The sequence below is a fragment of the Lutjanus erythropterus genome, chromosome 10 (assembly GCF_056507025.1).
Source record: "Lutjanus erythropterus isolate fLutEry1 chromosome 10, fLutEry1.hap2, whole genome shotgun sequence".
Taxonomy (NCBI): Eukaryota; Metazoa; Chordata; class Actinopteri; order Lutjaniformes; family Lutjanidae; genus Lutjanus; species Lutjanus erythropterus.
Genome location: NC_139326.1, coordinates 16,935,070 through 16,961,445, shown reverse-complemented (window position 1 = coordinate 16,961,445; position 26,376 = coordinate 16,935,070). Strand labels below are relative to the sequence as shown.

Sequence of the window (26,376 nt, the reverse complement as noted above, 5' to 3'; positions counted from 1 at the left end):
ATAATTAGGATAAATGAATCTGAACTTTTGATGGACCCCTTGGCAGAGTGCATCAGACCTCTGTTTGAGATTCCACTGCCACAGATGGTTATTCATTCCTATTTTACAGTTTAAAAAAAATAAATTATAATGTAACATCCGTAGAATAATTCCTGGTAATGATGCCTCTTCTTACCATTCTTAATGGCACATAGTTTAGTGCTTCATGAGTTTGTACAAAGGAATCAAAGCTTCCACTGAAAAGCCCTAAAGCAAATACTGCTTTCAGCGGAAACCAAAGTTGGCCCTGTTGTTTGTTATTATAAACCCATCCTGTGATGGGTCTGGGCAGATGCCTTCTTCGATACCACACATGTTTTGGCATTGCCTGAGCTAAAAAGTGAGTTAATTGTTGGACTTAAGTATTCCAAACTCTCTTCAAAGTTTTACAGAAACAATTCAGACTAGACCCAGCAGAGTGAAAGCAGCTACGATAGAGCTATGAAGCAACCAATGTAATAACTACTAAAAGATCAGTTCTGTGACATTATTTGCACAGACTGATTTTGTTCAAATGTCTTCTTAACTTTGCACTGAATATGTTGTATTTGACATGGCAAGATTTTAACTGATTGGCTTAATACACTACTGATGTTTTTATATGACCTACATAAATTAATAAGACCATCCACAAGTAGATCAGCTGTTTCTATATAATTATTCCTAAAGCCTGCCATTGGGTAAACCACCCCATTCACAAAAATACATTTTTGCTGGTAGAGAATGAACTTGATAAACCATCAAAGACCTCATTCATTTTCTAGTAACATCCAGCAGAGTAATACTGTTCAGTATGTAGCCATGGGTTAAATACCAGCGTGATGAATGGTATAACCGTCACCATGTTGCAACTTTTTTTTGGCAATTGTTAAAGTGTAACAGAAACATTTTAATGTGCCATCCAAAAGTTTGCTGAATGATTAAAAAAAGAGGCCTGAGGATAAGAGCATAAATACTGAGCAAAAAAGATTGATCAAACGGATTAACATTGACTAAACTACACAGCAAATTAATAAACCGCAGTGACAATACATCATCCTTGTTAACAAAGTGTGAGAGAACTGATCGAGAAATGTGTCCAAACATGTTACAGAAGGTGCAGTCAAACCGCCTGAGAGAATTTAAACTTAAACCTGATGAGGAAAATATAAAGATAAAGAATGTGTCTGGTGCTTTTGGTTCCTAGATGAAGAATTGTATGAACTTTAGTGATCCTCTGACATTACCTCTGGCACCACCATGAGCTTCACACTTGTGGTTTTGAGTGAAATGTCTCAACAGCTTTCAGATGAAGTGCTGTGAAAGTTGGCATTATCTCAGTGATCCCTTTAGTTTTCATCCAGTGTCAAAATCAGGTCAGAATTCTACTTTGTCTTCCACTTTGGTTTATGAGCAAATACCTGCAAAACTAAAGTCATTCAGCTGTACTCTGTGTCTATTGCAAATCAGCAAATAGCGGTACAGCCTCACAATGAGAGACAGTCTTGGCAATCTTGACACTGAATGGAGGAACATCAAAAACTTTTCATTGTTGTTTTGTTATGATCCTTTTCCCTCCCAGAACTGGCAACCATTGAGCTTGTGTCCTCTGAGCAGTTTGTTTTGGCTGCTTGAAGTTCTGATTTACAGTTGCCAAGTGTTGATTTGCTCCTGCACATGAACATGATTCAGACAGTAAGAATTTAAGACCGAGATGCCCACACATGTAACACAACGTGAGAACTTTTGACTTTTATTGTTGGTTGACGCTACAAAACACAGTTGTATTATGCATTATGTTTATGTGCATTGCTAATCAATGTTAACGGTTCATGTCATTTAGTTGCCCTTGGCACAAACATGCTGCCTAACAGGTCAGACTTGCTAGCCTTTGACATGTTCTTCTATTGAGAGCAGCCCAAAACATCGTACTGCACCCATTTTTGCTTTATCATGACTATAATCATGATAGGCAGACAGAGTCCTCTCAGTGAATAGAAGAATGAAGGTGTGCTTTTAGTCCAAGAATGGACTGTTGAGGTGGCAAGGGTGGCAGCATTCAAAAAGATTTCCTGTAAACAGTTTGGAGGATTGGATGTATACATTACAAAATGGGGCAAGTTGCGTATGTGGTGATGACAAGACGTTAACTTTAGTTTTGGCAGTCTGTATGTATACTTTGTGATTGATATTTTGTATTATGTTTGAGAAACGATAAAAAACCTGTTAAGCTGGAAAACAAGTGCTCTACTCTCTACTCTGTATGATGTTGATTCAAATCAGGTCTGAGACCTCAGTGGAGCAGGAGCATCATTTAGCTTTAACACTGAAAAACACTTAATAATGGACACTTGGTCAGAAGAATTTTAGGGAAAGTTCTCAGAGGTGACTCGTGAACCAAGCAAGACAACTGCACAGAATCAAAGACCGGAAACTACCTGAACAAGGACACAAAGGCTTACAGCATCTCCTGTGGTACCGAAAACAACTTTAAAAAGGCAAAGAAATTAATTATACATTGTATTTTAGTGTCTATAGATACAACTTGATTTAAAAAGTCCTGCGTTCATGATCCTACTTAAGTTAAAGTACAGCTTAAATGTAGTTAAAAGCACTACAAGGAGAAAAATGTACTGAAAATACTACAAGGAGTTTTTGACTGGTGATGAAACAGATTTTAATTAACAATTTAATAGTGATACCTCTATCTGAACAACATAAGCAAAAAAGACATTTTTTGAGAATCTTGGCTATTCATAATGCCTGCCACTCGGTCGAATTATCAGTGAAATCAGATGATGTGATTTATCCAGACAGACATTTTCCCAGACAAAGTTACAGTGAGCAGTAAATCAACGATTTAAAAAGAAGCAAGAGGAGATTTTTCTTTCAAGCAAAGTTGCTTTTCTCTAGTATTTGCATCTTAGTAGAACACTGGACAATTTTACATCTTTGGACTAAAAACAATAATTTGCATCCACGTGAATCCATGTGAGAAGATTACAGGAGAAATATGACAGAGGAGTCAGAACTACACACTAATTTTTGTTAGAGATCAGTGCTTTAAAAAGGTTTTGACACACTGGTTTAATTTTTAACAATGTATTGTATTTTACAAGCTTCATGTATGTTTTTAAATATAAAATTTAATCAGAAAAGTAGTATGGAAAATACTTTCCACCACAACCTACAGTTTGTTTAAAAAGAAAAAAAAAACCACTATGGAACAACAGAGTGAAAACAGGCTTCCTGAGTTGCTGTGTTTGACCTTGGGAAACATAAAAGACAAACTTCTCTTGATTCATTAATTATCAGGTTGCTACAGTTGCTGAAATATGGACTAACAAAAAGCTTCTGTGTCCCACACTACTGATAAAGTTAAACAAAGGGGACAATGATAGTGAGTACTGATGGTAAACAGGAGGAGCTACTTTAATACAAGCCACGGTTGGAATGACAAAGACAACGAGTCCAGGTTAAACAAATAAATTCACTATTTCACCAGTTTAATAGGACAATTGGCACCAAATGTCTGCTATCAGTGGTTTTGTTCTTCTCTCTGTGAGTTTCACCCAGACACTCAGATATGGGTCTGATGAACTGGTTGTGGGAACATCATCAGTTTCTAATGCAACAGTGTTTTTCACTTCCATATGCATTTTTGTTTTATTTTCTTGCTAAACAGGGATATCTGTCCTTGACATGCAGGTATGTAATTACAAATCAATCAATTTATTTTATTGTAGACTTAACTGTATTTTATTTAAAAGCAATGTGTCGAGTAATTAATTAGTGTATTACATGGAACTGTTACTAAATACTCTAAAATAATTAGGAGTATATAATTTAATATCTATTTGTATTTAAATTTTTGTAGTTTAATGAGGTTGTATGAAATAATCAGCCCAACTGGAGCCTGAGGTAATAGCAAGAGTAGTAGTCTTTTATATTTATTTATACTTTTTTTTTCAATATTCATTTAGTAGTATTTTATTTATCTGATTATAAATTTAAAATCTTGGTTAAAGCAATTTGGTAATTTGTTTGTTTGTTTGTTATTAGATGTGTTCTTCAAATAAAATGACTTGAGAAATTTCAGTCAGCGAGTTGTCAGAAGAAATGCAGCTAATGATTTTAATTATCAATTACTCTGCAGATCATTTTCCTGATTAGTCAAACGTTTTTGTTGACATCATCACATCTTATATTGTCCAAGCAACTGACAAAAATTCCAGGTTATTCAATTATCAAAAACGTGAAACAGAAAACTAGCAAATCTCGACTTTGTTGAAACAGCAACCTGAGAAATTTGGGCATTTTTGCTGAAAAACAAATAGATGAATTGACTAATTGTTGCAGCTCTAGTTGTCAACATAGATTTCTGTCTACAGGTACCTGTTTGTTGCCGTTGGAGGATGTGTCCTGGCAGTCGTCACGATGGGCATCTACAGCGTGCTTCTGTTCACCTCCACTTTCGTCTTTATTCTGCTCGTGTGCTCTGTGGATCCCAGCTGCATCCACACCTGGACGTTTGGTATCCAGATGCTGTGGCAAACCTTCTGGCACCTGCTTATACAGTACAGGGAATACTACCTGCATGAGCCCGTCTGCACCAGGTACTTCTCTCATACTGTACGAGTTAATCAGTATGTAAGCTGACACCGTGCTTTGCCAAAGCATCAAATATCAATTATGAACAATCAACTTAGCTGTGTGGTTAATAATGAATATATTGACAGAATAAAGCTCAGTAATATTTTCTTATTGTCAACAAATGCCAAGAAAAAACAAAAGCCACTATGAATTCATCCAACTAACAAGTTTCACTTGATATAATTTTAATAACACATCAATTACCTAAGTGGGTTCACCAGATGGTATTTTCCTTTCTTCTAATGAACATGGCTACTGTATTTATTTTCATCAATCCACATACATCATCCTGCTGCTCTCACTACACCCAAAATGCACCGCCTACTCCGTCTGCAAAAACTACAGCGTCCAGGTATTTTATGAAATCATTCATCCTTTTACATAATTATAATTTACTAACCCATTTTTATAATGTCCTCAGTATGAACCAATAGGCTTGGCGCTGTGTGCCACAGACAAACTTTGGAAGTCTGAAACTAATGAGATGGACTAACACATTGTTGGTTTTGGGCTTTTCATGGGATTTATTGGCAGTAACCTGTGTTGAAAGATTACAGATCACAGGAATCTACTGCTTAGTCTTAATACATTGCCTAACTATGTAATGTTGATTGAACACACATTTTGAAAGAAAAAACCCTGAATATCATATGAATGTGGAAAATAAAAACTAAAAACATTATTCACTATTTAAAGCCAACTGTGTACCAAAGTAACCACTTCTGTGGATATAATCAAGTGCCAAAACATTTAGGGACAGTGGATCTAGAATGAAACCATTTGTTGTCCATCAACTGGAAAACAGCTGGAATTGGAATTTCATTAATAATAATCAATAATCTTACCATAAGGTGCATTTAGTAACTGTCCTGGAGCTTTTGACCACATCACACTGTCCTCATCAGCAGAGTGAGTTTGCTCAATCACCATACAACTGTTGATGTCAAGTTTTCCTCTGGGATTCCTCATCCACATTGGCTTTTTGTCAGAAATTGTCAGCTGCTGTTTTCACCTTTGTAATACGATCGAAAGATCCAGAAAAGTTACTAAATGGACCTTACGGTGATTTGTCAAGTGCCGTTTCCACTCTTGAGGACAAACCTCAGTTATTTGATGTTATTATGCTCTATTCTCTGGGGGAAAAAAACAAAATGCATTCAGATATTAAAACATTTATTCCCTTCATCGTAATCAAGTTAACATCTTTTGCTTTTCAGGTTCTTTTTGTCAGTATCCTCTTTGATGCTGCTCACTCAGAGAGTCACCTCAGTGTCCATGGACCTCCAGGAGAAACGAGTCATGCTAACGTTCAATGCTTCATCCAAAAGGAAGGCCTGTGAGACGCTTCTCCCTGTCATCAGCTACATCCTCAGTTTCACTACACTGCTTGGTGGTCCTTTGTGCTCCTACAGCAGATTTGTGTCCCAAATGGCAGCAATCAGGCTCAACCCTCCACCTAATCCACTGGGTGTGGTCTTCTTTAAGCTGTTGCAGGTGTTACTACTGGAGTGTTTAAGGTATTGTCTTGTCCATTTTCTGAAACATAACCCCTACAATCCCTCTGACGCCATCCTTCTCTACGGCATCCTGTGGGTTTGGGCTCTTGCCATGGTTTTGAGGATCCAGTATTATTCTCACTGGAGGATCAGTGAATGCCTTAATAACGCATCTGGGTTTGGCTTTTGGGAAAATTCACCGGGAGACACCCCGGACTGGAACAGACTGTCCGATGGTGATTTCTGGACCATCGAGGCGTCGAGCCGCATGTCAGAGTTTGCCCGTCGATGGAACGCCACAACAGCTTCATGGCTGCGCAGATTGATCTATATGAGGTGCAAGCGTTTCCCTTTGTTCATGACTTTTAGTTTCTCATTGTGGTGGCACGGTTTGCATTTAGGTCACTTTGTGGGAATGTGGGCCTGGGCAGCAACGGTGAAAGCAGATTATCATATACACAGACACCTCCATCCCAATCCTTCATCACCATGGAGCAAAACTTTCACTTGTTTAAGCTGGATAAACACTCAAATGACTGTTGCTTGTGTTGTTATAGCAGTAGAAATAAGAAATATGGCTAGTTTAAGACTTTTGTCTGCAACATACATGGGTCTGTTTCCACTTTTTAATATAATTCTGTTCCTTATCTTATTGAAACGCAACAAAATTTACTAATGCAGTCATGCGAATATGCCCCCATACCTATATATTTGTGATGTGAAGCGTCCACTACAATGTGACAGGGTTGTTCTGTCATTATTACTGTTACATAAACTTTAGGAGTAAAATCCGGACAGGGCTGTTCTCTGCTAGCATTAATTAAAGATCACCTTTAAAATTTGAACCTTAATTGAGTAACACTTTTGATATTATAATGTAAATGACACGAGGTCATGTTAATTGTGCAACCTGCACAGAGTATATACTGCATGAATGAGAATGACTAATTTATTCAACCGCTCACAAGAAATTTGCAGTGACTCCCTGCAAACAAGCTCAGTCATGCTGAGTGTAAGCTACCTGCCTGAGAGCTGAAATAAACCAGTAACTCATGAAGACAGTAGAAAGCTAACACTAGGATCAAGAAGGAATTAATAAGGAACAGCCTGATAATTAATAAATCAAGAACAGACTAGGTAATACTATATTAATAAATCTTTCACCATAGTGACCACTTTCTTTTTGAGCTGTTTCTGGTAAACTCTGAACCAGCAAACTAGTGACAACTCATTAATTACTAATTATTTAATCATCAGTTACTCATGTTTGTGCCCCCCTGAAGTAAAGTGATACACCACAGAATGGTTGCTAAGTAATCCCACATTACTTTACTAAAATGTTATCGAAAGTTGAGTTAAAGCCCAGATATTTTTCTCTGTAGTGGGTGGACAAAAATTAAACTGAAAGGCCAGTAAGTACTTTGAAAAGTGGGCATTGTTTTGGAACCTTTCTGCTCCCTAGTGGTAAAAATTGCTCAGTGCAGCTTTTAGGTGTATTCAGAAACAATAACATAATACTGTATATTAAAATGTCAACATTTATGCATGTTTATTATGACAAAATATTGCTGGTTTGTGTGTGTATGTGTGCAGCCACTACAGGTCCACTGAGCAGCACTTGAACATACTGCAGAACTATATTTGTATGTACCAGGAGGTATTTCAATTATCAATTTAATCTCAATATAATCAGGCCAAAAGTGATTATGTAAATCAACAAATGTAAAATATGTGTTATGAGTCAAGAAAATGTATCCAATAACTTGATTGTGTGGATCAAAATCAGTTTCTAAGTAAATCTTTTGCAGCTTTGATTTGAGTGAAAATCTCAAAGGATACTGTCCAGTGTTGTATTTATATGTAATAAAATCTACAGATAGTCACTACAAATTACATTTGTAGTGACTATCTATGTCACTTATCTGAATGCTTCCTCATTTTGCAGCAAAGTCTCTCTCCTTTCTTTCCACAAATTGCCAACAACAATGCCTAAAAATAACAGCAACCCAAGGTTTCTGTTTGAAACAAATTTCCTCCAACAGTCCTCTGGTTTGTTGATGTCCAGTGTGTAAATCTAGAAAACAGGAGAACAAATATCACATTTTAATGGAAAACCCATCTTTGTTTGGCTAGGATAATTAGAAGACCGGTTACTCCTGGTTTTCATTCATACATTAACATCACAAATTAACTGAGCAGAACATTATCTCACTGTGGAATCAAATTGTAATAATTAACTGAGCATTCAACACTTTGTTCCTCACCTGATGTGTCAGGTGAAGGGCCACTGTGGACAGTACAGCGTAGTAAGGCAGAGTCTGTTCAGCATTCACTCCAGCTACAACCAATCCCGACATCATGGCCACTGCAAAGCCGCTCAGCCACGGTTTGGTTTGCTCCTGGAACCTCAGTGCAGTAGATCTGACTCCCACCTTGACGTCGTCTTCCTTATCCTAGTTATCAAATAGAGAACAGTATTTAGAATCAGTATACTGACCTACTTTAAAATGTGAGCCGTTAAGCTTATGTTCAACACAAGAGTGACTGAAAGTGAGAGCAAACTAGTCTCTCTCTTTGTCCTCTTGACATTCATTTCTGCACATCCAAATTAATAGTTTGTCAGTAGTTTCTCATAATAGTCTAATTGACAGTAAATGTCATGTGGTTTTTAACACAGAGCGAGGACTGTGAGCTTGATTTTGATTGTTCTCAATTAACTGTAATAAACTTCAGACTGATTGCTGGAGCTGTGTGCCGAGTATAAAGAAAAAACGATGCCTGGATAACTTGACGAATACAAAACAGACTCTCAATTATATACTCATCACTGACTAAAATGTCACTTCAACCAAATCCATATTGAAAAACTGTGAACCTAGCTTGAAAATTAATGAACCATTATGTGAATTTCTTTACTAAATGTCTGCAAAAGTGTCCAAACAACTTTTGTGTCAAATAAGTGCTTTATAGGAAACATAAACAAGAACAGTGGAGTCCCCCACTTCACCTGATGTGCATATATGGTGTCATATATCAACGTCCACATCACTCCTGAGAAATACAGCGGGAGGCACACGGACCAATCACAGGAGCCTTTGACAGCGGACCAACCGAGCAGCGCTCCCCAGTTGAAAGTGAGGCCTAAAGAGTGGAGAAGGAAGGAAAGTGAGACCAACTTAAGTTTTGCTGATGAGAAGAAATATTATCTATAGACATAACACACCACAGGATAATCTTATGTTACATATACCCAACACAAATTGTGGCCAGTAAGTGATCCTCTTCATCAGTGGGTAGGTAATGACCAGAGATAATGAAGCGGCACCCAAAGCTATGCTGTGGAGAACAGTGTGAAAACTGAGCCAAGCAGTGTCAAGCCATGAAATATATCAACAACTCTGCATTATGCAGGAAGAGCACAGGAAACGAAGTTTGAAAACAGCGGTTCTTGACTAACCGACACACTTGATTATTTGTTCCATCATCTTTGTTTTTCTTTTTCAATAGATCTAATAAAAACATGGGAGATCACTGGGTACCTGTAATAGTTGAGACACAAGAGAACCCCAAGTGCCAGAGAGAGCTGCCCTCCTAGAAAGACTAGTGCCTGAATCCGTGAGATCTCTCCTGATGCGATGGGTCGAGTGGCCGTCCTGGCCACCTGCATGAAAACATCAGCATCAGGTTTACTGCCAAGCAGGTTTACAAATACAAGCAATTTGCCTTGGTGCTTTTAACAGGAAAATATAAATAAAGAAAAAAGCAAGCGCTGCAAGTAAAGAAGCAATAAATGGAAAAATATTGTGAAAAAATATATACAATATGTTATTTAAATCAAAGAGCTACAGTGCATAATGTGAACTTCTGCACATTCCATCATCACTTTCAATTAGTCAGTGCAGAAATCATGCATTAATATAGTAGTAAGGAGCGTGTTACTGACTGTGACTGTGTGAGTGATGGTGACGCAGGTAAACATTAACAGCACTGCATTGGGTACTATGGCTTTGTTATCACTGTCCATCGTTATCAACATGTACGAGCAGCTCAAAAAGAGCTAATCTGTTTGGCAGTTATTATACTAAGTTAAATCAAACTATTTGCATAACAAAATCGACCTGTTGCTCTTACCAAATATGTGACTGTATATAAGTTTCACATACCTTTTTGTCAAAGTCTTTGTCCCACATGTCATTGATGGTGCAGCCCGCTCCTCTCATCAGCAGAGCACCTGTACCAAACAGGGTGAGCATGCCCAGGTGGGGGAGACATCCAGGGTCAGAAGCCAGAGCAATGCTCCATGTACACGGGAGGTACAGAAGCCATGTCCCTACAACACACAGATACACCATAGCTCAAGAAAAGAAGCACTGAAACAAAGCAATGAAGAAATGAAGGCCAAATTGATAAACAGTGAGTCTTCGACATTTTTTAGGCCGTGGTCTGGTGGGGAAAGCTAAGCAGGGCAATTTGGCTCGTGCTGAGGGGCCCTTAAACAAGACATTTTCTTTCAACAACTTGCATGGTGCTGGCAAAACAGACAGTGTAAGGTCAATGTGTGTAAATGTGTGTGGCTATGTGAGTATGAAGCAGACTGCTTTCTGAAAAGAGGATATGAACTAGTCTGCCTTTCCTCAGTATCAGTCACAACTTCATAGTACAGTCTTTGTGTTCAACCTCTTAGTAATAACAGTAGTGTCACTCCACTCTAATTGGAGTAGAAATGTATGTTTGTTTGTTTGTTTTTTATGTATTTTAGGTTGCTGTGACCTTTTTGTTTACCTCTGTTTCCAGACTAGAGGTGAACAATTTTGAAAAAATATCTAATTGTGAATATTTTATCTGACATTGCAATTGTGACATGATTTGCATTATTAGAGGGAATGATCATTTTAAAATGAAACCTGAATCACTATAATGAGATTTTTACGGAATCTGTACCAAACAAAGATTATTATTTATTTATACAAATATTGTGCCATATTGTGATTTTGATAAAATTTCAATTAATTGTTCTGCCCAACTGCAGACAGGCAGATCTAATGTCACATTTTGTTAACTTGATTTGCACAATAATGCATAAAACATCACACTGGAAGTTTAGACAAAATTATAAACATGTGTATGCAATCATATGATTTTTTAAACCTGATACAAATACCTTCAATAGACAATACCATCTGAATAGTGACCATTAACTTTTGGAAAAGTCAATCAAAATGCAGCTGAAAATTAAGTTAATTTTTGACTCTCTATCTCAAAGCCATTAAGCACAGATTTAACAATATTCCCAAAATTTACACTAAAAAGAATAACCAACCCCAACATTGGTTTATAAAACTAACATAGGGCTATATTTATATTATGTCCCTATACATCAGTTTCTTAAAAAAAAAAAAAAAAAAAAAAACATACATGCATAGAAAGATGTGATTTTTCACTACAAATGAATGTACAAACCAATAGGTTTGTCCAGCCTCATCAATCGGAGGTATGGTTGGACGGGTGCTGGTGCTGAATTCACAATTGTAGCAGCTGACAGACTGAATGATCTTCTTCCATAGTGCTGTGATTCACGTAGTCTGAGCGATGGGTAGATTGCACTCTGGCTATAAAACACTTTCCTCAGCACACTGGAGTCTGAGTAGAGACCATTTCTAGTCCTTCCTCCTTCCGTATGAAGGCAGCAGTTTGTCAGGGAGTAAAGACAGGGGTAATAAGTTCCATGCTGAATCCTTCTCAGGACATTCAGAGTTAACCGGCTGGTCAGCTTGGCTGGGAGCATGGTGTTTCTCTGAGATCAGACTGGCATCATCTTTTTTTCCCTCAGAAAACGTCCGCCCTGAACGCACAAATAAACACACACACAGACAGGTTTTGCAATGGCTTTTACACAGAGGAGGACTAATTTGCTGCAACAGGCATTCCTTTTGTACTAGAGTGAATCACCTGCACAAAGACAAAGGTGTTCGTGTGTCAGAGAGCAGTCTCCCTTTCAGATGTTTGCGTGCCTGTAGTTGCAGCATTAAGTATTATATCTGTCTGTCTGATTATTATTATTACACAAGCTGTTGCTGGTAAAAGTAAGTTAACTGATAAGAAGATTAAGTCGTATTGAAAAAGGCACACACTAATTATTACTGAGGGTATAATGAAAGCTAGCCACAACTTTGCTAACACTAGCTTAAGGTAGCAAACGTTTCACATGACATGAAATAGCGTTAACTTGTCTTGAACATAATAGAGGGCGGTGGAAAAACACTTACACAGTAGGTCAAAGTAGAGAGAAGAGAATTTTGACACTAACCTCTACACAGGTTGTTATTTGGTCACTACTACTACTGTCGTGGTTTCCTGTTATGGTACGCCCGATATATTGGTCCGGAGGAAATAATGTCAGTACACGGAACCAATGATAACCGCAAAAGATACAACCAAATTTTGTCTTTGGGGCAATTTCTGTTGTTAGTTAAAATCGGTATGTTGAAAACACAATTATTTAAAGTAATTTTAAGTGGTTGAGTTCTATTTTGAATGTGATTTTTAAACCAGATGTAGTATTTTATTTATGCTTTTCCTGTTTTATGGATACTTTACAGAAAACATATAACTCTTGTGACCTTAAAACAAGTTATATAAGAAACAAAGATAAAAGGAATCTTTAAGTTTTCTTCTAAGTTTGTCTGCTGTTGTCAAAGTTTTGCTAACAAAGGAGCTCATGTTTTCTTCCAGGGATGCTGTTATCAATCGCAAAGTAGCGAGAACAGGGGGTGAATAGATGGGTCATTTGATAGATCAGTTCATGATTCGTTAATAAGAATGTGAAACGTTATTACACACACCACACACGAATAGTACTTGGAAAACGGTTTGATAAAAGAGATAATATAATAGCAAAGTAGCCACAAAGCGAAACTGAGGTACTTCCGGTCAACCGTGTTTCTGATTTCACAATAAAGGCCTAAACGCACCAATAATGAAATAGTAAAACTTAGCATGACATTAAAGACCATAATACTATTTTGTATAAATTGCAGTATAATGTGATTTTAGTTTTAGTTTTTTTTTTTTTGTTTTGTTTTTTTATAAATTTGTTTTTCATCAATCTGCTCTTGTGCCCTGTTATTAAAGGAAGAATTATCAACGAAAAAAAAAAAATTATAAAATACACACAAAATACCAAAAGTACACAATTACACCCCCCCCCCCCCCCAAAATACACTCTATGAATTTCTGCACATGAAAAAAAAACATATGACATATTCTAGCATGACTTTCATCAATGTAGGTTTAATATATCATGTTTAATTTCAAGGAAAACTTTTTTGCTGTGCTATAAACTCTATAAACTATATAACTAAATTGTTTAATCAGTTACAAACTATTCTAATGCATCGAGTGAGCTTTTTTGTTTTTTTTATGTCTCTCTAATACGTTTTATTTTGAAGGTTAGGTGATCGTAGACGGAAGTCTGGTTGTGGCTAAAATCCCTCGATTTCTTGTTGGTGGAGGGGGAACACAAACCAGTTGTACTCGCGGGAAAAATGGCGGAAATGTGTGGTCCGTTCACGGTATCAACATCAGCGGTTGAAAACATTGCCCCATAAGCTTCATCCTGTGATTTTCGACATGCGTGAGTACACAGTTGCACTGAGTATTTTCGCATGTTGTATTTGTACAGTTTTTCCTTCGGTTGAGTTCTTGAAAGAGTTCGTGCCTGTTTAGTTTAGTAATGGAGCTGAACTCGGTTTTACGTCTTCTTCCTGTTGAACATACCGTTACATACCGGTGTCCTAAATTGTTTCTAATTCATTGTCATTACTGGGGTTCAAATTAGACCTTGAGAAGAACAGTACATCTGTTGTTGGTGGTGTTTAATTTCATTAAAATCCCAGCAGAAAACCCTGGTAGTACAGTTGACTAACAGTGGTATCAAAGTATTAAATAAATCTGTTGCGTTAGTCTTGCACCTTGTACAACGCAATCATGTATATTTTTAATCCTCTAGGTGTGTCACTGTGCTTTTATATGTAAGGCACTGGGATTACAGAGGAATGCAAGATGCAGAAAGGTATATATTAAAGTCAAGTCTCTCACTATGTCAGGTGTTTTAATGTAGTGCCTGTCTGCTCAAATTAAGTTGAGTATTCAACATTGTTATTTATCCCCTCAGATTCAATGGACTTTTCCACCTCTGTGAACTTGACACACAGTCAAGCTGCCACTCAAGAATCTCCAGTCAAGTCTCTCCAGTGTTGTCACTGTTCTCTCCTCTTAAAATCAAAGGTCTACCTTTTTGAGCACCTCAATGAAGTGCACGACATGGATGTAGATACTGCTTTGAGAGAAGCTGGTTTAAAACACCCTGGGACTGACAAAACCAGCACTGACAATAATGGCAACGGTTCAGGAGATCATTTCGAATGCCAGCACTGTGACTTTAAAGCTTGTAGTCGGGATGTTTTAAACAAACATGAGAAACAATGTCAAAATAAATCAGAGAATCAGAATGTGAAGGGAAATGTAATCAGCGCTGAAATCCCGGAGAACAAAACCCATTTGACAGACCAGCATAAGGAAGCTGCAGGTGCACAAGAGATTTCCTCCGCCTTATCAGTTATGTCTACCTCAAAAGCTAAATGCACAGTTAATTCATCGAAGGATCTAAAAACATATGAGAGGACACTGCAAACCATCACCACGTATTTTACAGCTTCTTCTGAATCAAATAAGAAACCCCCTGTAAAGTCAGATGACACCCCAGTGCATCTAGATAGCACCAAAGGGACCCTGATTTTGCAAGAATCTCCCTCAGACTCAAGCCCAAACAGTAGTGGTGTGTTTAAAGTTACTGCAAAGCCAATGATAGACCTCTCCAAATCTTTTTCTGACCGTTTTTTGCTGGATGACCACCTTGTAGTTAGTGATCTGAGACCAACGAAGGTTAAGGAACAAATCAAAGAAGTCATTTCTAACAACACTGGGAAGAGGCCAAATAACGAAAGCTTAAAACATTTTCCTGCTAAAAAGACCAAGGCTGACCAGGAGGAGACGGAGAAAGAAAGAGAAAAAACAAATACAAATACAGAACAAACAGGCAGCACAGACTATTCATTTGAATTTAGTGAAGATGAAGAAGAAAACGAAGATACTCTTGTCAATGGAGACACGGAAAGCCCAAGTGTTTATTTATGTAAGCACTGTGACTACAGTGATGTGAGCATCGGTCGTGTGTCAACCCACTATCAGAAAAACCACCCTTTCGTGAGATATAATGTTGTCTACATTCAGGATCGGAGTGATCAGAGTGCTACCTTTCGGTGCCTGGAATGTCCAGTTGAGTTTTTAAGTGTTGGTCAGCTAAAGAAACACTACACAGAAAACCATCCAGGTGCCCCAAATGTGTTCAAGATGCAATCACGTGAACTCAATTTGGTTTTCAAATGTTTTGTGTGTCCATTTATCACCAATGCATTGAAGACTTTGAAAGGACATTACAAGCAAACACACCCAACACATGCAATGGATAATTCCTTGATGTACTGCAGATATTCTGTGACTAGTTGCCAAGAGAGACCATCACTGTTCAATGCATGTGAAAAAGCGACCCGTTCAATCAGCCCACAAAGTCCTAAGAGTTCCTGTGCACCATGTAAGGAAGTCAAAAATGCACCTTCACCTCAACATCCCACCTCCAAAGGACAAGACGTGACATTGTATCATTGCAACAACTGCAAGTTTAATCATAAGTCAGCTGTTGTTATGCATGTTCACTACCAAAAATGCCACCCAAAGGAAGCAATCACAATAGACAAAATCAAACAGTCAGCTCGCATCACAGTACATACAACACTGCAGGTGATGCCCGATAAGCCTCCCAACTCTGTGACAAAAATAGAAAAATCTATACCTCAAAAGAACATTTCAGAACCTTCCATGGAAACAAGAAACAAATCTGAGCTTGCACAGCAAAAGAAGGCTTCATTGTCTTTGAGAAAATCTGAGAACACACCAGAAGCTTCTAAGACTCATTCAGAATCTGCCAAGACTGAGAAAGTGGAATCAGCTGAAGACACATGTAAAGGAGTGAAGTTAACTATCAAACGTAAGAGAGAAGCATCTACTGGAAAGGACAGTGTATTCTGCACTTCACCAAATAAATTGTTTTACTGCCAGTTCTGCTGTTATTCAAGTACCAACATCAAAAGCGTTGTTGGTCATCATAATGCAAAACATGCTGACCTTGCACCAACAGACATTGAAGGGATCTTGTGTTATAGTGCTAAGGTGCAGAAAAAGAAGCTTAAATCTGAAGCTGAAGCCAGAACCTCATCTTCTAATTCTAAAACTCCTAAACATGTTGGGGTGTGTGGTGAAGAACTTCAGCACAAAGAGGATGTGGCAGCTGATGCTTCGGTGATGAAAGTTAATGCTTATGCACATGCAGAAAACTTGTTTTACTGCCCAAAGTGCAACTATGGAAATTCATCTGCAAATGGAGTATTGTGCCATCAAGCCAAAGTGCACCAAGGCGTTAAATTCAGTAAGGACAGCATGATTGAATATTCAGCTTTGATTCGTGATGAGATTAAAAAATCAAAAGCTCAAGGAAAGGAGTCACACTCATCTACGCATCTGCCTCTTCCTCTTATGCTTGAGGGCAATGAAGATGCATTTTTCTGCCACTTTTGCAACTACAGACATAGTGCTGTGCAAGGGGTTTTGCGGCATTACCTCAAAAAACATCGTGGGTTTATGGTTAAGGGCGAGCAGGTCTGCCAGTATACCTCTGTGCTTCTCAAATGGGCAAAGACATCACACGCAAGAACAACTGCAGACCAAGAAGTGAATCATGAATCCCCTGGGATAAAAGGAAATAAAAAGAAAAAAACAAAGGAGCTTGACAAAGTTTCAGAGTCACCCTTACAAACACAAAGGATCCTTCAGTGCCACAGATGCCCATACAACACTGAGTATGTGAATGTTTTAAGAAGACATATGTGGAAAACCCACAAGGCAAATCGTTCAGTCATGCAGATTTTGAGAGTGTGTTTTCAACAAGGAGCTTTACAGACAGGGCATCACTGTGACGTGTGTGTTTTCTCTCACAAAAAAGCGGAAGTCGTCTATAAACACTACCAGAAACAACATCCGGGACGTATACCAAACCTTGAGTATGTGACTACTCGGTTATATGTAAGTCCTGAAACATGTTCTCCGAAAAAGAAGAAAAAGAATCCTCAAATAAAACGCACTGATGGTATTGGTGACAGTGATGACACTGATAGCACCTTATCATCTCAAAGATCTGGACAAAATGAAAGCAAGGTGTATTCATGCAGAGCATGTTCATTTAAAGGTAGGTCAATGACAAGTATCGCAAACCACTACCGTGCTGTTCATCCTTGGTCTGTGAAAGAAGATGGCTCAGTTCTTGATGTCATCAACAGCAAGAAGCAAAGTGCAAACAGGCAGATGGAAGACCACAATGAAATACCTGTGTCATTTGACAGCTATCAAGTGCCTCTTGAATTTGATAACTCACCTGGGTCATCTCATGAAGCAACAGTATCTTCCACTGAGCTCAAGTGCCCTTACTGCTCCTTAATGTTTACTAGTCAGCATGGTCTCCGCGTTCACTGTGGAATGAAACACCAAGAAGCTGTAACTGAAAATTTATATGAACAGCAAGAAGAGCATGCTCAAACCCAAACGCGTCTCCATGTCTTTAAGTGTCTACATTGTACCTACTTGAACACCAGTTATCACGGAGTTCTCACTCACTGCCAGATGAGGCATCCTGCTCTCGAATCCAAGACAGACAGTCTTTACATGGATGAAATGCAGTTACACAACTTGGAGGACTGTTTGAAAAGAAATGGGGCTGATTTGAGACTTAGTGGGTACATGTGTAAAACCTGCCCAGAAATCTATGCAACGGTGAAGAAGCTGAACAGGCACTGCAAGAAAGACCATAATGAGACTCTGGCAAACACACCAACAAAAAAGCCCAATTCAGCACCTAAACCATCAGCTGTGATTAAAAAGAAACTATCCAAGGCCCACAGCCATCAGGTGTCGGTGTCAAAAGCTTCCTTTTTAAGTAAGAAAAAACTGGCAGTGTTTCGGTGCCAGCAATGCTCTTATGGTTGCACCACAAAAGTTGGCCTCAGTCGACACATACATTTTCGCCACAACGTTGGATCTGTTTCAAAGGCTAAGGGTAGTTTACACAAGTGTGCACTGTGTTCCAGCTCCTATTCAATGAAAAAGCATCTTGGAAGCCATTATAAAAAGAAACATGGAAAAGAAGTTTTCTTTAAATACTATGCACCATACATGCATGTCCACAGGAGGCCAGCGCCAACTGTTTCTGACTGGACTTTGACACAGCAACCAGAAAACACTTCTGATGCATGTAAATCTAGCGTGACGGCAGAGACAAACAAAATATTTGTCTACAAGTGTCCGAATTGTCCATATGTGAATGCTAGCTACCATGGCATTCTCACTCACTGCCAAATGCAGCATCCAGATGTCCTAGCCAGGGCAGACAAACTTGAAACCGATGAAATACTTGTAACCAACATGGTCAATTGCAAATTGGGAAAAGGTTGTAATGAAAGAGGGTACATGTGTAAAGAGTGCCCACAAATCCATGTGTCACTGAAGGAACTGAAAATTCACTGTGAGAACAACCACAGTCAGGCTAAGGCCGCAGGTTCTGAACTTTCAGCTGAAACTGAAGCTAAAAACCAACCAGATCTTGGCTCTGACAGCTCTGTATTGGTGACTGGTGCTTTGGAAAACAAAACGTCAGCTGTGAAAGCCACAGAAATTGGCCTCGGTCACCAGTTGGACACTCCTGAGACATGTCAGTCAAGCACACCATCAGAACAGAAGAAGGAATCGGAATACAAGTGCCACGTTTGTACCTATACAGGATCGTGTCGAAAATACCTGCACACTCACTATAGAAACACTCACAGATTTGACAAATTTACCACACACAAACTGCTAGCAAAGTACAACAAACGTAACAGGTTCAGAAACCTACTTGAAGCTGAATCTGAGGAAGGTACACATGTCAAATGTAAGCTGTGTCCAAACATCATGTTTGACTCATCTCAGCTGCTTATTGCCCACTATAATGCTTTTCATAGCTCAAATTCCATATTGGACTTCACCGTTTTAACACAAGCATCAAAGACAACCACAGGACTTTACAAATGTTCCCTCTGCAAGAAACAAATAAATGGAATTAAAAAGCTGTGTCGTCATCTGGATAGCCACTGGGAGAAGAAGATGACAAAGGGAGAGGCTTCACCTGTTATTACAACAACACCAGAGGCCAAATCCACCAAAGTAAGTCTGCCAATATGGTCATTTACACTCTCTTCCACTCTTTGCTTTGCAACATGCTTTAGCTACACTTGTAAGTTAAAAATTTGTTGACATTTGCTGTGTTGAATCTTTCAGTTCTGTGGCCAAGATGAACTGGTTATATTAGACACTGTGGATGAACTGGCCCAGTGGTATATGACACCAGTGGAGACCTTCACTTTGCCAACAAGTCCTCTGTCATCATCGTCACAACCCACTGATGTGGAGCAACCAGAGCAGGAATTGAGAGAAGACAACAAATACACTTGCAAGCAGTGTAGGCGGTCATTCAATTCGCTGAAAGGTTTGCGCTCACATGAGCGCAGCCATGCAGCCCTGGCAGCCATCAAGAAACTGGACCTTCAGTCTACCTCATCATTTAAGTACAAGTAAGAAAAAACATTTGGTTCTTTGGAGTTTGGAATTAGGACCAAAATGACCAGAGAGTCAACCAGCATTTAGCTATGTCAAAAAATATTGCTTAATACTGTCTGTTACAGTTCAAGCTTTTCAAAACAAAAGTTACACATTTGTTCATGTAAAACACACATTGTACATTTGGGTTTAGACTTAAATATAAAAGATCTCTCTGGCTGGACACCTTTAAATACTCTTTACAGAGCTCATTAATACTGTCATAGTATCAGCAGCAGTACAATACAAATTTAATTTCCTTTATGTCTAGAGCGCCCAACATGTATTTGCTTATTGATGAACTTACTGTGATTATATCTGACTGTATTATTATTATTTTTTCCATTATTTCAACAGCATCAACAAGTATGTCCTCTACAAAAATGGGACTATACGGCCTTTCCTATGTAGCTTCTGTAACTACAGGACAACCGTCATGGGCCTGTGGAGGAGTCATTTTATGAGAAAACATCAAGGTGAGTAACCTTTATATAATGTATTATTACCATTACCTAACATTCAATAAATTGGCAGGGGTATCTTGTTATGATGATGCATCATATATTGTCTCTTTAACCTACAGACAGATTCCATTAAACAACATAATAAATTATCTGTGGACTTTGTAGGTTATCATGACCAATATGTGGCATGTTCAAGGGTATCTTGGCATACATGCTATTAAAATAAGGTCACTAGTATACACTCAGCTGCCAGCTTGTTACATACACTTAACTACACACTCTGGATGTCTTAATATTGTATACTTACAAGAAAATAAAAGGGGCCGTGGGTATTGCATATTCTTAGTATTAAAAATTGTTTTCAACTATAAAAGTTGCAGCCAGGTTAAGCAGATAATATAGCCCAAATGCTAATGATCATCTTTACTGCACAGATTATGTAACACTTGTATTGTGATATCGCAAGTTGTACTGTCTTTCTTTTCATGTACGTGCTGCTGCTGAATATCCAGAAGTATTGATGGGTCCGCCTCAGACTGACAACCAAACTGACGAGAGGGCTCAGTGGGCTGATGAGGAGACCCCTAATTCATCAGAGGAATTGAACAATTTGGCTGAACTTGATGAAGACCCTGATGTTACTGAAAGCAAGTCATCCCTATCACGTTTCATGAATCATACTATATGTAACTGTCAAAATGTATATTAAATACACGTTTTTGCATTGGTTGCTAGATTTACAGAGACTGTGACTTATCATACTTTGACAGGATCGCTGTACTTGGAGCCCCCAGATGTGCAGCGACAGCTGGCCCACTATAGCTTGATGGCACAGGGTGGTGACACATCTAAAGCAAATGTACAAGAAACCATGTTACCTGACAGTCTGCTTCACTGTGAACTTTGCAATTTCAACACTGAACACCTGTCTAGTATGCGACGACACTATCTGAATCGCCATGGAAAAAAGATCCTCAGGTGTAAAGACTGCGACTTTTTCACTGGGTTAAGGTAAGTTACAATCACCATGAGTATTTTTCTTCATGTAAAAAAGGCTGTTTTTGTAATTTATTTATTATTGTTATTGTTGTTATCATTATTATTATTTCTTCTGTCTTTGTTAGGAAAACCCTGGAGATGCACGTGGAGACAGGCCACTCTACCTGCCAGTCAGAACCTACTCATCAGAAAGACCTGCACTGCCCTTTCTGCCTCTACCAGACCAAGAACAAGAATAACATGATTGATCACATCGTCTTGCATCGTGGTAGGTTAGATGCTCGACAGGATTCAGTAGTCCCACCCACTGACACTCTGATCTGTCATGTTATGCTTAGTCTTTTTGACTTTTGTGCTTTCAGAGGAACGTGTTGTGCCAATAGAGGTGCGTCGCCCGAAGCTGTCACGTTACCTTCAAGGCATCGTCTTCCGCTGTCACAAATGCACTTTCTCAAGCGGTAGTGTTGAAAACCTACGTCTGCACATGAGGAGGCATAATGACATCAGACCCTACAAGTGTCGGCTGTGCTACTTTGACTGCACTCAGCTGAACGACTTGGAGGCACACCTGAGTGATAAGCATCAGGTGAGGATTTACAGCTAAACCACTCTATGCATCACTGGAATTCCTTTGTGTCTGAATTGAGAAATTATCCACTATGAATGCACTGGAATTTGGAAAAAGTAAAAGGAACTGTAGACATCTTCGTTGTTTGACATTTTCAGTAGCCATTGTAAAAATGCATTCATGGAAGGGTTCAGAGGGTATTGCAGGTATTACACAGTATTACACAGTAGACTCTTTTCGACCACACTTCCTGAAGCCACAGTAACTAAACTTGCAACTAAAAGTCTCTTCACAAACATGAAGATGAGAAAAATACTCCGATAACAAATTGAAGAATTATGGCAGCATTTAGGAAGCATTTTTCACATGTTGGTGCTCACTGCACATTGGCATACACTGGTCTCAGTTGCCCCCACCGCTCACCCCAAGGCATTCACAGACTTTGTAATTTGTACCCTCCTGTAAGTCTGCAGCTCTGCAGACTTTTCTTCAGGGAATAACCTACAATACACAGTATTGTGATGTTAAAACGTAAATGACCTTGGAATTGCATATCATTTAAAAAAGAAAAATTAACAAAACAAACTCAGTGAGATGATATATGTTTTTAATCAAACTAGGGTTGTTGCGATATACTGGTATTGACAATATCTGTAAAATAAAATAAAAAAATGAAGTATTGATTTGATGTTAAATGTCCGTTGTATTTCTTTTGTGCAGGTTTTGAGGAATCATGAGCTTGTGGGTCAGATCAGCCTTGATCAACTAAAGGCAAGGGCTGGAAGGATCCCAGAAGAGGAAGAGGAACCTTTGTCTAACTCAGAGTACCATGACAATGACAGTGAAGATGTAAAAACAAAGGAGTTCCATACAGACTGTGATGGAGTTCCACATGAGACACAAGCCGAGGACCTGGCAGAAAATAACATCAGGGAGAAAATTACACTACATCTCAAAGAACATTGTCAGCAGCAGAATGGCCGGAATGGAAATGAGGAAATCCCTGTTAAGAGCTCTGTATCGGATCTTTGGTATGAGAATACAAAATCAAACACCACTGTCCAAGAGAGGCATGAGCGGGACCTACAAGAACAAGCAGAGATTGAGTTCTTGCCGGATACTGAAAGAGGACAGAGGATAGAAAATACAGCAGAACAGACAGTTGGTGAAGGAAATGACGCAGATATCCAAAATGAGGATATCAATCGTCCAGAGAAAGAGAGGCAGACAAATGAGAACCGGACCAAACCCAAACACAGACATAGTGAGGTTAGCAGTGTAACGTTAACACAATGCAAAGAGGAGGCAGCAGAGGGGAGCTCAACATATGGTAAAACAGCTGAAAAAGCACATCCCCTCAAGCTGCAAATGAAGGCGCTAAAGCAGAGAGCATTAAACATTGAGGCTAGCATAGAAGATGATATACTACGTCATATCCTACTGCTGGACGAGGATGGCAGCATCCGCAAGATACACAAGAGGAAAGATCAAGATAGAACGGTTAAGACTGAGCAGGACACTGGACCTGAGGCTTTAGATAACGTTTTATTGCTGGAGAAAGAGGGCAGCACTTCAGTTCACAACAGAAAAAAACAAGTTAATACAGAGGCAATTTCAGCCTCTGCAAATATAAATAATAGGCAGGAAAATATCAGGACTCAAGAGCGTTTTACAGTTGAAAGGCATTTGCTAAGTCTTATGCCCAACTGCGGACAATTTAAGATGAGCAGTAAGGAGATCTTGGGTGTTTCATTTACAAACTGCAGAGAGAAACAAGTTCAAAATCAGAAGAACAGTGAGGAGGTAAGAGACCTGCATGGGGAAATGCCGGTACTTGAGCATGAACGTCTTGAAGAAATGGACCCTCTTGATTGTTGCAAGGAGGAAAACGCGAGTGGTCATCTTGAGCAAAAACAGGACAAAGCGGATGGGATTATTGTTGAAGATGATGAGAACCAGAACACGTGTCAGGAACATCAGGAGAGTGACCGGATAATAGAAACTGAGAATCCACATGTGCCCAAAGGTAAGATATTAAATCAATCATAGTGATAGATATTATCTATCTATCCATTGATATATGTCTGTGTGTCAGTATTGTATAAAGTTTAAAATTCTGCTATTGTGAAAACTATTGTTTACCATGATGTAAAATAGAGAAAAGCATCAAATTATCACAGTGAAAGAACGGGCAGAGTATTGAGTTGTAATTCTTTGAAAAATGACTAAAACGATTGTTTTTATCAGAAAAGTTGCATATGATTTTTCTGTTGCTGTAGTCAACGAGCATCAGAGTCCCAGAAAAGCAGCACTGTCTTCGCATCTTATTGATTGACATCTTTGTTATGATACCAACACGACCACTTCTTATATCTGTATGGCACGTCTAGTGTATTAAATATTGTGTCAACTGTTATATGTTCATAACTAAATGGAGCACATGAGAATATAAACTAATTAGCTCTGTGTGGGTTTTGTCCTTTTTATGTCATGTCTAGCCTTACAGAACAATACATACCATACAGTACATACAAAATAAAAAAAGAAGCCTCATGGCTGTGACTGTGGGAAACACTAGTGTTTCAAAATTCTGAAATGTAAATATCCATTGTATCACACATTTAATGACAGATTTCATTGATCATTTTTGCCTCTCAGTTGTAAATGTAAGAGATTCAAGCTTTTTGATCCCCTGACAAAGCCTTAATCCTGAAAGGTGTTGGCTTTTGTTTGTTATAGTGTCTAACATGACCATGCTGTGACAATAAAAGCATTTTAATCATTTTAAGAGTGCCATGGAGTCCAGGAAGCACTCCTCACATTTTTAGTGAATTTGATTATTTTTACTTGTAAATTTGATCTCCTTTCAACCTACACAACTAAATATTGCTAGTATCGTGCATAAAAGTCAGTCTGGAAACCTGTTGAGGGTTATTTTGAACAACTGGATTTGCTTAGGTTCTTGAAGATGTTTTGCGTCTCATCTCAAGAGGCTTTTCTTCAGTTCTGAAACGTTTTTAGGAACCTAAGCAGATCCATTCGCCTATGATAACTCTCAACGAATTCCATGACCTGCATGACTGAGAATCTTCACAGACAATCTGGCAACCCGTTTTTGATCATTTTCATAATCAGGTTTTGGAAATGACGTGACTCAAGCCTAACTAGCTGCAATCCACAATTACTTCCATAAACGACTACGTTCATTTCTCTCGTTCTTCAGGTGGACTCACGGTCCCGGTTGAAGCACCTGCAGAGGAGAAATCGTTTACCTGTGAGCTTTGTGGACGAAACCTCAAGGACAGCTCTGAACTGGAGCGTCACATCATTCGGCATAGAATATAATGTTTTTCTTTATTTTGTGGATGGCAGCAAGGGCTTCCAGTGATTATTTTTGTGTGGGAAGCAAGATTTTATTTTAGTGAACCATCCTCTACTCACTGACTGTACTATGTGTTTCTAAACCACATGGTTCCAAATTAATGTTTTGTACGTTTTAAAACCTTTTCTAATTAAATGTTTTTATGGTACAGCTGTTACGGATAGAATTTAATTTGTGATTCAGTAAATAAAAGTGTAAAGTGTTACATGTTGTTATTAAGATCTTTAGGTTTGTTTTGTTTAAAGAAATGTATATCCATGATTAACCATCATGCAAAGATTCAGATTTTTTATTCTTTATTAAATATGTTCTTATTCTTTATGTCAAGGCCAAGGGAGGTATTGATCAGAGGTTATTACCATAAAACATGCAAAAATCATTGTACTGTGAACTACTGTCTCTGGTATTGAAGATCCTTGTTCACTACCAAGACCTGGACCAGCCTCAAAACCACTGACTGTTGAAATACTTGTGCTACCTTCAGCTGCAGTTGGATATTTGAAAATAAAGTTATATGCCCTTTTAGAAAAGTAAATACTTTCACAAAGTTCAATAAAAACAGTATTTAGATTGTTTTTTTGTGTTGATAATAACCTATGTTTACTTTTTGAACTCTCTTGTATATCATTTATATTTGCTGTAAATAAACTGAAAGTGTGTCGCTACAGTGTCTTCATGAAGTTTAATTAAGTTGTCATCACTATTATTTTGTTACTTTTACTGCCAGAAAGCGTAAAATGCTTGCCTGTGTTAACCCCAACATTCAAGTCTAATATTTTCACAAACTGCATGGGCAACGTTACTGGCCTTATTTATTATAAACTAGCTGGCTCTATGGAGGAGCATGAAATTGATATAACTTTAGTATAAATGAGCTGATCTGCACCAAACTTCACATTTGATAACACTCCCGGCCTGAACACATCTACATGACAATATTCCATAATAGTCATAGCGCCACCACTTGTATGCACAGTACTGTAAGAACTTATAAATGAT

At 38.4% G+C, this 26,376-nt stretch overlaps 3 protein-coding genes across 3 annotated transcripts; 2 read left to right on the top strand and 1 right to left on the bottom strand.

Moving 5' to 3' along the window:
- The first annotated feature begins 3,589 nt into the window (after positions 1-3,589).
- On the top strand, positions 3,590-6,921 carry mboat4 (membrane bound O-acyltransferase domain containing 4). Its single transcript, XM_084728443.1, has 3 exons — positions 3,590-3,726; positions 4,410-4,634; positions 5,889-6,921. The coding sequence occupies exons 1-3, from the start codon at positions 3,605-3,607 to the stop codon at positions 6,841-6,843; spliced, it is 1,302 nt and encodes a 433-aa protein (XP_084584569.1). The 5' UTR covers positions 3,590-3,604; the 3' UTR covers positions 6,844-6,921.
- Positions 6,922-7,691: 770 nt separating this feature from the next.
- Positions 7,692-12,012, bottom strand: coq2 (coenzyme Q2 4-hydroxybenzoate polyprenyltransferase). The gene is made up of 7 exons (XM_084728444.1): positions 11,628-12,012; positions 10,331-10,497; positions 9,707-9,828; positions 9,418-9,503; positions 9,175-9,308; positions 8,432-8,620; positions 7,692-8,241 (listed from the first exon to the last, which is right to left on the bottom strand). Exons 1-7 carry the CDS (start codon positions 11,950-11,952, stop codon positions 8,086-8,088), a joined length of 1,179 nt encoding a protein of 392 aa, XP_084584570.1. The 5' UTR covers positions 11,953-12,012; the 3' UTR covers positions 7,692-8,085.
- A 1,645-nt stretch (positions 12,013-13,657) lies between these two features.
- LOC146320246 (uncharacterized) lies at positions 13,658-26,042 on the top strand. The gene is made up of 11 exons (XM_084728441.1): positions 13,658-13,800; positions 14,176-14,238; positions 14,341-19,532; positions 19,647-19,939; positions 20,322-20,440; positions 20,941-21,075; positions 21,199-21,439; positions 21,553-21,695; positions 21,790-22,013; positions 22,716-24,021; positions 25,219-26,042. The coding sequence occupies exons 2-11, from the start codon at positions 14,229-14,231 to the stop codon at positions 25,338-25,340; spliced, it is 7,785 nt and encodes a 2,594-aa protein (XP_084584567.1). The 5' UTR covers positions 13,658-13,800; positions 14,176-14,228; the 3' UTR covers positions 25,341-26,042.
- Positions 26,043-26,376: the final 334 nt, after the last annotated feature.

What these genes read in the sequence shown, in the direction of transcription:
- mboat4 (XM_084728443.1), top strand. Translation starts at nt 3,605, where the DNA reads ATGGGTCTGATGAACTGGTTGTGGGAACATCATCAGTTTCTAATGCAA. An exon ending in TATCTGTCCTTGACATGCAG is followed by an intron (nt 3,727 to 4,409) that starts GTATGTAATTAC and finishes TTCTGTCTACAG; the next exon opens with GTACCTGTTTGTTGCCGTTG. An exon ending in CATGAGCCCGTCTGCACCAG is followed by an intron (nt 4,635 to 5,888) that starts GTACTTCTCTCA and finishes TTTGCTTTTCAG; the next exon opens with GTTCTTTTTGTCAGTATCCT.
- coq2 (XM_084728444.1), bottom strand. Translation starts at nt 11,952, where the DNA reads ATGCTCCCAGCCAAGCTGACCAGCCGGTTAACTCTGAATGTCCTGAGA. An exon ending in CTGGCCACAATTTGTGTTGG is followed by an intron (nt 9,309 to 9,417) that starts GTATATGTAACA and finishes TCCACTCTTTAG; the next exon opens with GCCTCACTTTCAACTGGGGA. An exon ending in ACACCATATATGCACATCAG is followed by an intron (nt 8,621 to 9,174) that starts GTGAAGTGGGGG and finishes TTTGATAACTAG; the next exon opens with GATAAGGAAGACGACGTCAA.
- LOC146320246 (XM_084728441.1), top strand. An exon ending in CAGAGGCCAAATCCACCAAA is followed by an intron (nt 19,533 to 19,646) that starts GTAAGTCTGCCA and finishes TGAATCTTTCAG; the next exon opens with TTCTGTGGCCAAGATGAACT. An exon ending in ACCTCATCATTTAAGTACAA is followed by an intron (nt 19,940 to 20,321) that starts GTAAGAAAAAAC and finishes TTATTTCAACAG; the next exon opens with CATCAACAAGTATGTCCTCT.